At 38.3% G+C, this 10,470-nt stretch overlaps 1 protein-coding gene across 1 annotated transcript in view; it reads right to left on the bottom strand.

The window, feature by feature from the left end:
- Positions 1–10,470, bottom strand: part of Smp_074150.1 (putative annexin) — a 29,768-nt gene that overhangs the window by 6,044 nt on the left and 13,254 nt on the right. Inside the window, exons 3-7 of the mRNA XM_018797855.1 lie at positions 8,664–8,758; positions 6,855–7,059; positions 4,041–4,064; positions 2,451–2,652; positions 191–281 (exon numbers count right to left, since the gene is read on the bottom strand). Of these exons, the coding sequence (XP_018652855.1) occupies positions 191–281; positions 2,451–2,652; positions 4,041–4,064; positions 6,855–7,059; positions 8,664–8,758 (617 nt within the window). The remainder of the gene's footprint in view (positions 1–190; positions 282–2,450; positions 2,653–4,040; positions 4,065–6,854; positions 7,060–8,663; positions 8,759–10,470) is intronic.

Genomic DNA, 10,470 nt, shown 5'->3' with positions numbered 1-10,470 from the left:
CAGAACACTTATCCTGGGTTCTGTGTTCAAATCTCGCGAGACGGGATCATGGATGCGCACTGTTGAGGATTCCCATAGTAGGACAAAATGGCCGTCTAGTGCTTCCAGGTTTCCTATGGTGATCTATCTTCAATTGACTCATGCTTTCAACTATATAGAATCATTATTTCATGAATATAAGACAACTTACTTTAAAATAGATTTCAGATGTTAAATATAGTTGATATGGTGTTCTATTACATATAACACGTGTAATACGTCTTTCACTCGTACCGACACGACTTAAAAAAGGGAAAAGAAATTGGGGTTAACAAATACATTTTTCACTTTTTTTTCTAAACTTTACTGCATAGTGATAAACATTTTTAAGAAAAAAAGTTACTATTTACAACATTAATCAATTTTAGTTGACCAATAATTAGAGATGGATAGTGGTTAGCAACGGAATCCAGGAAGCGCGTTTCGTCCTATTTGGGACTCGTCAGCTAGATGTACCTGCATCTCAGAGTTGATGTTCACTCTGGAACTCGGACCCAGTACCTTTCGCTTCAAACGCCATCACGTTATCCACTTAACTACTGAGTCCTGATAACCACCTGCTTGTGCAATCGGGTGAAGTTCAGATTCACATGATGTTGTTTACTTGTATCTTCCCATTTTTATTTAGGACTGCAACTGATCAGGACTCAGTAGCTAAGTGGATAACGCGATGTTGTATGTAGTATAAGCAATATCGCTATGTGGAGCCGAAGGTCTTTTATGATATTGGTGTTTCGCTATTGATATTGTGGATGGTTTGGCATTATTTTCGCAAGTTTTACTGACTGTTCATACGTAAAATTGATTTACTGGTTAACCGATTTCATTCATACTAGTGGTTGCTTTTCAGTGTTCTCAAGGGCCATTGTAACGCATATCATTATTGCTAACATTAATGAGTTTTGATTGTCGTGTAAGCGGAATAGGTCAACTTTGGCCTGTTCATGGTGTGCATAATTGATTTACGCGATAAATGACCTGAATAATTATACATGTGGTTGTTATATCTAGACCTTTAGATCCTTGCTATGCCACGCACTACTACAATACTCGAACGATCGAATCCGTAACGTCACAAGAGAGAAGACAGAAGACTAGTAAGTAAGAATGTTATTCCCAACATAGTGTCAAATACAATACAAAAACCTCATGTATTTATAGTTTTTTGGCTGAAAGTAAATCATCATTTCGGACAGCCAATAGGCACATAGGGGATCCTTCTTATTCACCCAATAGGGAAGCTACATTCGACATTCTAGAATGTTCCTCTAGTGGTGATCGGACGGAATGTCATCGGCTCTTTCTGGGCTTCTTGAGGCTTCCTTGAGTTTGCCAACGAGCTATCCTTACAGTGATATATACGTATATATGAATGGTGAGGATTGTCCACCACGGTGATGGGTACCTGTGTGGTTGCGCCACAGGATTGAGTCGTACTATTCACAGTGTAGCTTTGAAGTTTATATAGTGTTTAGTTTTCTTGTGAAGTAGGGTTGAGCTGTACTGATCGGGTTATAAAGTTTAAGCCTGAATAGTGTCTGGCTCCCTTGCAAGCAGGATCAAGCTGTACTGTTTGAGTAGTCACGTAAAGGTCTAGATAGTGTTCGGTTCTCCTGAAAGCCAATGTTAAATTACCCTAGCCCACAAAAATATATTATATAATGTTCGTACTTAAAGTGCATCTTAAATTCGCTTCTAATCAATTTTTTAACGTCATTCTGACTATTTTATGTAATTGAAATCGTGAGTTGAAGATAGACCACCATGGAAAACTTGGAAGCACTGGACGGCCGTTCCATCTTATTGTGGGACTCCACTACTAGACTGGATACTTGATTGATAAACTATGCATAGACTTGACTCATATTATACCAGACACATGAGGACCAGAGTATGGGCTAGATAATACCTTACTTGACATAAATGTAAACAGTCTACACTTAGTGAGTCCAGAATACAAATCAACAATCAGTAATCAGAAGAGGGTTTCGTGGGAATTTTAATAATTTTATATAGTTGAGATCATGAGTTAATGGAAGGTAGACGACATGGAAAACTGGAAGCACTAGACGGCCGTTTCTTCCTAGTATGGGACTCATCAGCAGTGCACATCCACTATCCCGCCTCGCGAGATTCGAACCCAGGACCTATCAGTCTCGCACGCGAGCTCTTAACCACTACATCACTGAGGTTGCCGGCATTCAACGGTGTTAATGGATGCACATTGCTAAGGAGTCCCATACTAGGACGAAACGGCCGTCCATTGCTTCCAAGTTTTCAATGGTGGTCTAGCTTCAATCGACACATGATTTAAACTATATAAAATTACTTAAATCTCCACAAAACCGCCTTCTTTCTGTCTACTTTACAATCAAAAATACAATCAGTTTTTGAACATAACAATAACTTACCCAGCTCCTGAAGCATATAAATCTTTAGCATCAGCTTCAGCTAATTCATGATTAATAATTGAATTGACACCTTTATCAGGTATTGCTTTCAATTGCAATATTGGTATATCATCACGTTCAGCTTGAACTAAACTAAGTAATGCATATTCATAATCACCACATGTTTCTTTTTTCATATCAGTAACTAATGAACGTTCAGATTCTTTAGGTATTAAAAACGGAAAAGAAGCGGATGATCTTTCATTTATGTAATACATACACAAGGGATATGAATGTCTATGATATCTGGCTAACGAGAGTAAGATATGATTGATCATTGAGTATGAACTGATGGATACAACTTACTGATTATTGTATATAGTTAAGAGTATGAGTCAATTGAAGATAGACCACCATGGAAAACCTGGAAGCACTGAATGGCAGTTTCGTCCTGTTTTGGGATTCCTCAATAGTGCACGCAATTTCGTGGATTGGTTGAGGTTAGACACCAACACCGTTTGGTGCAGGCTCAGTGGTTTATCGGTTAAGTGCTCTGGCGCGAGGTTGGTAGGTCCTGGGTTCGAATCTCGCGAGATGATATTGTGGATACGCACTGTTGAGGAGTCCCAAAATAGGACGAAACGGCCGTCTAGTGCTTCCAGTTTTCCATGGTCGTCTACCTTCCATTAACTCATGATCTCAACTATATAAAAGTACTAAAATCCCCACGAAATCCCCTTCTGATTACTGATTATTGATTTGTATTCTGGACTGGTTACATTTATATCAAATAAGGTCTTATCTAGCCCACACTCTGGTTCTCATGTGTCTGGTATAATGTGAGCCTAGTCTATGCATAGTCTATCAATCAAGTATGCAGTATGTGTTGTCATTTCGATTAGTGTCCACATTGCAACATGATCGATAGAATAGGGTCAGCACTAAAGACTGGCCATATATGACACTGATTGCTACTCTTTCAATAACTAATCAACGTGAACATTAGTGTGATAGATTATACTTAGACTTAGATAAACTTGTCAATCAAAGAACTAACAATCTAATCTATGATAATGTACTATTTCAAATAGTAAGCTAATGACTATAAGTTTCGAAAAAGACAACAATATTACTTAAATTAAGAATTCAGTAGTGAAACTATTACTCTTAACATATCAATAGATTTTCATAGTTACAAGCGTGAGTCAAATGAAGCTAGACCACTATGAAGAACGCGGAAGCACTAGACCGCCTTTTCATCCTATTGTGGGACTCCTCAGCAGTGAACATCCATAATCCCGCCCCGCGAGATTCGAACCCAGGACCTATCAGTCTCGCGCCAGAGTACTTAACCGATAGACCACTGAGCCGGCAATCGATGATGTTTATGTCTAACTCCAACCAATCCACGAAGTTGAGCGATCGTTCACCAATTGTCTTCAATGAGTTCCTATCTCACAACAGACGTGGTCTGAACTCCACTCCAGGTTTTCCTTGGTGGTCTAGCTTCAATTGACTCACGCTTGTAACTATGAAAATACTAAATCTCCACAAAACCCCTTCTGATAATAATAATATCAATAGATGACAAATATAACATTCATAACTCACCTTCACTTCCTTTGTCTTTGAGTACTAAGAAACAAAGAGATGAAAGATAGTTTATTCAGAAGTAGATGTATATCATCATGAACTAGTAATTGATTTGTACCAGTTATAAACATTAAAGCTATCAGGACTTAGAAATCTCAGTCAGTCAGCTACAACGTAGGACCAAGCGTATGTATGCATCGGTTCAAGTTGCCATACTTCGTTAGCATAACAAGATGAACACCGGATTCATAGAAGTGGTTAATTTAGTGGTTTTACCACAATGTGTAATGTTTCATTAGTTGACTGAGATTAGAAATGTGAATCGGAAGCTGATTTGAATAAGTTTTAGTTGAAGTTGTCATATGCCAAATCAGAATATAGAGCAAGAGAAAATTGACAAGTAAGCCAGAAAGGTCGAGAAAACTACTATCCATTGAAGTTCAAAACTAAACATAAGAAATATAGATCAAAGAAAATGAATGGATCTAAATGTATGAGTGGAAATTATATACTTGTGAGAATGGTCCCCGGGTGAACTCAAGGAAGCTATAAAAATCTCAGAAAGAGCCAAAGACATTCCATCCAATCATCTTTTAGAAGAACATTCCAGAATCTTGACGTGTAGTTTCCTAATTGGACAAATGGTAAAAACCACTGTGTATGGATCGGATGATTGTAATGATGATTTCACTTCTACTAAAATCTATAAGTACCTGAGAGTTTTGTATCATATTTAACACTGTTTGGAATAATGTTCTACTTCACTCGTCTCCTATAGTCTAACTTGCGATTCAGAGGGTTCTAGCGTTCCAGTGCTCAAGTAGTACTCAGTATAGCAAGAATCTAAGCTCTAGATATAACAGTAATGGGATCAATCTAATGAGTAATAGCTAAAAGCGTATGAATACAACTAGATATTAGTGTGACTGAATTTTTCGCACTTCATCATCCCATCCACAACAAAGGAACAATAAACAGGTGTATTGATATGTTTATCTTCTTCATAACCAGTAGCTCAAATTGCCCAATACTGCGTTTTTCTTGGAACAAGGCAACACCGTCTCTTACAGTATAGAAATACGGAAAATGGTTGAGTATTATAAGATAGTATGGTGTAAAACACAGAAAAAAAAATTCAGGAAAGAATTAGTAGAGTCAATGAGCAAAGAACAAAAAATCGACACTCAACATGGTGAGTTTTAACATTAACAATTCCACTTTCATTTTGTATTGTATGTTTGAAACTTTTCATTGATGTTTAGGACTACAATTGGTCAGTCTCTTATTGGTATATGGGCATCCTGTGTGGACTGACTCGATATCACCTGAAGTCACAAGCTTTATAAGCAAAGATGGATAGTGGCTGGCAGTGGAATCGAGGACGAGCGTTTCGTCCTGTTCAGGACCCATCAGATGGACTTACGTGCATCTTGGAGTTGATGTTCACGACGGGACTCGAACCAAGTACCGTTCGCTTCGAATGGATAAGCGAAGCGGATAATGTGATGGAGTTTGAAGTGAACGATACTTAGTTCGAGTCCTAGGGTGAACATCAACTCTGTGATGCAGGTACATCCAGATGACGAGTTCGAGATAAAACGTCACGCACGTCGTAGATTCCACTCCCTCCGTCCACCTTTGGTTATATATAATTCTTTACGACTTTCAGAAGTTTGAAAAATACGATGGAAACATAATAAAAAAGAAAATATCTGATAGGTTTTAGATAAGTTACCGGTCGTTTTTGCTAGCATACTTAGAGATCCACAAGATGGTAGCTTAATAATGCAACTTTTATTTAAATCCTTAAAGAAGAAATTTCCTTCGACTTTTGTGGGTGTAGTGAACGAGTTCACAAGTGGTGGCAATCGAATGTAATCGAATACAAAATTACAGAGTGTCTGAGAACTATACAGTAAATACTCCATTTGCAAAATGTTAATCAATCCTGAAGGTCAAAGGAGAAGAGGAAGATCAAAGAACACATTACACCGAGAAATGAAGACAGACATGAGAAGAATGAACAAAAACTGGATAGAAATAGAAAGGAAGACTCAGGACAGAGCGGGTTGGAGAATGCTGGTCGGCGGCCTATGATCCATTGTGAGTAACAGGCGTAAGTAAGTAAGTATGTAAGTAAGTAAGTAAGTAAGTAAGTAAGTAAGTAAGTAAGTAAGTAAGTGAGTAAGTAAGTAATCAACCATCTCAGACTTCATTGTTCTTTTGTTTCCATACTAATTGTTCTTTGTTTTCGTTATCTTCTATTCAATCGTCTTAACTTTCTACCACCAGGCATCTCATTTTCGATTGGTGATACATACTACTTATATCTGTCGACATCAGTAACATACACCACATGACAACCTGGAAGTATCAACCACATATATATACACAAAAGCACTTAAATTTATAGAAATGCGTTCAGTTTGTTCAGGTACATTGAGCTACTTTCTACAAATGCCACTCCCCCCTACCAGTTAAGTATAGGAAATAGTTTCCAAGCAGTTTTCTTTTCTTCAAAATTCCTTCTAAATATAACTTACATTAATTCACAAGCATTATAAGCAAAGATGGATAGTGACTAGCAGTGGAATCCAGTTTGACGCGCGTTTCGTCCTATTTGGTACTCGTCACTATCTGAATGTACCTGCATCTCAGACTTGTTGATGTTCACTCTGGGACTTGCTTGTCACCATGCTTGTGAATTAAGGCTATATCGAGGCAATATGCACAGTTAGCACATATGGCCAATTAGAGACTGACCAGTTACAGTCCTAAAAACATCAATGGGAAGATTCAAACAAACAATACTAAGTTGAATTTATAACTTACCTTGTTTATATGCATCAGCTACAGCTTTCATTTCATCATTCCATAATGTTGTAAATATTTCAATAAGTACACGATCATTTGTACCTAAACCTTTCATTGCATAATATAATGATTTAGCCAACATATATGGTGTATCAACAATAAGTTGACATAATACTTTACGAAAATCTCCACTAGTATCCGATTTCAAATCATCTTTAAGATCCTGTTTAAGAATGTAAAATATAAGATAAGTCATGAAAAAGATAAGGGAACATTCTAATACATACTAAGTAACTTTTAAAAATGTAAATATTAAATTGGCTTAGGTAACAAAACAAGAATCTAGAAGTACTGGACGACCGTTTCGTCTTATTGTGGGAATCCTCAGCTGTTCTCATCCACGATCCCACCTGGCGAGGTTTGAACCCAGGACCTATCAATCACGCGCACGAGCGATTAACCTCTAGACCATTGAGCTGAACGGCATCCAACGGTGTTAATGTCTAACTTCAACGAAATTGAGCGACATATCCATCATTGTCTTCAGTGAGTTGATATCTCACAATAGACCTGGTTGGACTCCACTGGTCACTGCTTCTCACTAGAACTCCAGTTACTAGTTGTTATATCTAGTTTTCAGAAGGGGGTTTTGTGGAGATTTCAGTATTTTTCATAGTTGAAATCATGAGTCAATTGAAGCCAGACCACCACGGAAAACCTGGAAGTATTGAATGGCCGTTTCGTCCTATTATGGGACTCCTCAGCAGTGCGTATCCACGATCTCGCCTAGTGAGATTCGAACCCAGTACCTATCAGTCTCACGCTTGAGCGATTAACCACTCAACCACTAAGCTGGCCGGCATCCAACGGTGTTAATGTCTAACTTCAACCAATCCACGAAATTGAGCGACACATCCACCATGGAAGAAATGGCCGTCCATTACTTCTAGGTTTTCCATGGTGGTCTAGCTTCAATCGACTCATGATCTCAGCTATTGAAATGACTATAATATCCACAAAACTCCTTCTGATATTAATTATGTTTCAATTAAGATTATTTTAAATCATGAATCAATCCAACTTAGTCATTGTTGTTAAACAGTTGAATACAGGAAACCCTTCTTTGTCTAGATTTCTTGGTAACTGACCATAGGAACTGTAATCGTGGAACAGTTTATATTCTTTGTCTAGAATGTCCATATATACTTTATAAATAAACCATTTAGTCCTATAAACATAAATCTACCGAAACTGCCTACTAGTAATACAAATATCCTTCTTTATCTCTGTAGAACAATAAACTTTAATTAATCCACGAAATTGAGCGACATATCCAACATTGTCTTCAGTGAGTTGATATCTCACAACAGATCTGGTTGAACTCCACTGGCTACTGTTTCTCATTACAACTCCAGTTACTAGTTGTTATATCTAGTTTTCAGAAGGGGGTTTTGTGGAGATTTCAGTATTTTTCATAGTTGAAATCATGAGTCAATTGAAACTAGACCACCATGAAAAATCTGGAAGCACTGGATGGCCGTTTCGTCCTATTGTAAGACTCCTCAGCAGTGCGCATCCACAATCTCGTCTCATGAGATTCGAACCTAGGACCTACCAGTCTCGCGCCAGAGCACTTAACCTCTAGACTACTGAGCTGGCCGGCATCCAACTGTTTTAATGTTGAACTTCAACTAATACATGAAGTTTGAGAAACCGTTCAGTGATTCCAGGTTTTCCATGGTAGTCTAGCTTCAATTGACTCATGATTTCAAATATCTAGTTTTCATGAGTATTCCATGAATGTAAATATTAGTCATCATTACTTACTTGTTTATATAAACTTTTATAGGATTGACATATTTCTTGACGTTCATAATTTGTTCTACGTGCCAATATATTTATAATGGCTAATTCATTAGTACCTTAAAAATAGAGAAATTCAATATTGTAATATAGTTCTTCTGAACATCACTAGGTTGGAGGTCAACGACACCAAATTAAGATCAGGGTAGACAAGGCAAGTTGTCTGTCATTTATAAGAACGTTTGCATACTTCATGTCTATTTGAAATATGTGCTAATGATATTGTTCAGGAGAGTACTTACTTACTTACGCCTGTTACTCACAATGGAGCATAGGCCGTCGACCAGCATTCTCCAACCCACTCTGTCCTAGGCCTTCCTTTCTATTTCTATCCAGTTTTTGTTCATTCTTCTCATGCCTGTCTCTGTTTCTCGGTGTAATGTGTTCTTTGATCTTCCTCTTCTCCTTTGACCTTCAGGATTCCATGTAAGGGCTTGTCTTGTGACGCAATTGGGTGATTTCCTCAAAGTGTGCCCAATCCACTTCGAGCGCTTCTTCCTGATTTCTTCCTCCACTAGATGGAATCTGGTTTGTTTTCTCCCACAGTAACTTGTTGCTGAGAGTGTCTGGTCAACGGATCCGAAATATCTTGCGTAGACAACTGTTAATAAACACTTGTATCTTCTGGATGATGGCTTTCGTGGTTCTCCACGTTCAGGAGAGTAGTGAAAGCTTTATGACTAAACAAGCTAACTCAAAGAATGAGACTCTATTTAAATCATCGACTGAATTATAAATACTTACCTCCATCGCAAAATCATATGAATGTAATACTAAAAACATATATGATCACACATACATTCATGCAACAGTATGAGGGTTAAAAAGATATCTTCAGTTCTAAAAAAACTGAAAGTTATAAGGGAAGAAGGAAAGATATTTGAAATGATTATTTGTCATTATGGTACTGAGAACATTTCTGAATGTTACTATGATCACTAAAAAACCTCATTTGGAAAACTATTGGAAACCTAGGTGCACTGGACAGATGTTCTACGCTGGTATGAAACTACTCAGTAGAGCCCAACTACGAATCCACCATTAGGAATCGAACCCAGGACTCTTAACCTTGTGTTCGAATGCTTAACCTGTGGACTATTGAGCCAGGGTCAAGTCGCGTACAAGCCTAACTCCAAGCAATTCGCGATATTGTGCGACCATCTTTTATTGTCTTCCTCAATATGTCTCCTATCTACTTCCCGCGCTTCTTCCAGATTTCTTCCTCCACTGGATGGAATTTGGTTTGTTCTCTCCCACATTAGCTTGTTGCTAATAGTGTCTGGCCAACGGATCCGAAGTATTTTGCATTGACAGCTGTTAATAAACACCTGTATCTTCTGGATGATGGCTTTCGTAGTTTTCCACGTCTCCGCCCCATACAGTAGAACTGTGCTGATATTTGGATTGAAAATTGTGAGTTCGGTGTTGGTTGCCCCCAAATGCCCTGGTATGGCCGAGAGTGGGGAGAGTCCGCTCTCCCTCTCGAAATACTCTCACATGGCCACGCGTTTATAGCCTCTGACATGGAAATCCTACTCATTAACTTCTCATAGCATTACTGTTGTTTATGAAATTGAGAGGACGAAAAGCGAATGTCCAGTGCTTCAACCGGGTTGGTGGACAAGGAAAGTCCACCCAGGTGAGTTGGAAAACCCTAATTCCAAACCAATGGTGCACATCGGCTCCAGTATCCTGAGGGAACAAATGGTGTATGAATCAATCGTTGATCACCGGCTACTATGGGCCTGCATCTCCTTACGATGCCCCACTG

Source organism: Schistosoma mansoni, chromosome 6 (genome assembly GCF_000237925.1).
Source record: "Schistosoma mansoni strain Puerto Rico chromosome 6, complete genome".
Taxonomy (NCBI): Eukaryota; Metazoa; Platyhelminthes; class Trematoda; order Strigeidida; family Schistosomatidae; genus Schistosoma; species Schistosoma mansoni.
Note: the sequence above shows the minus strand (reverse complement) of the source record. Positions and strands in the feature narration are given on the sequence as shown.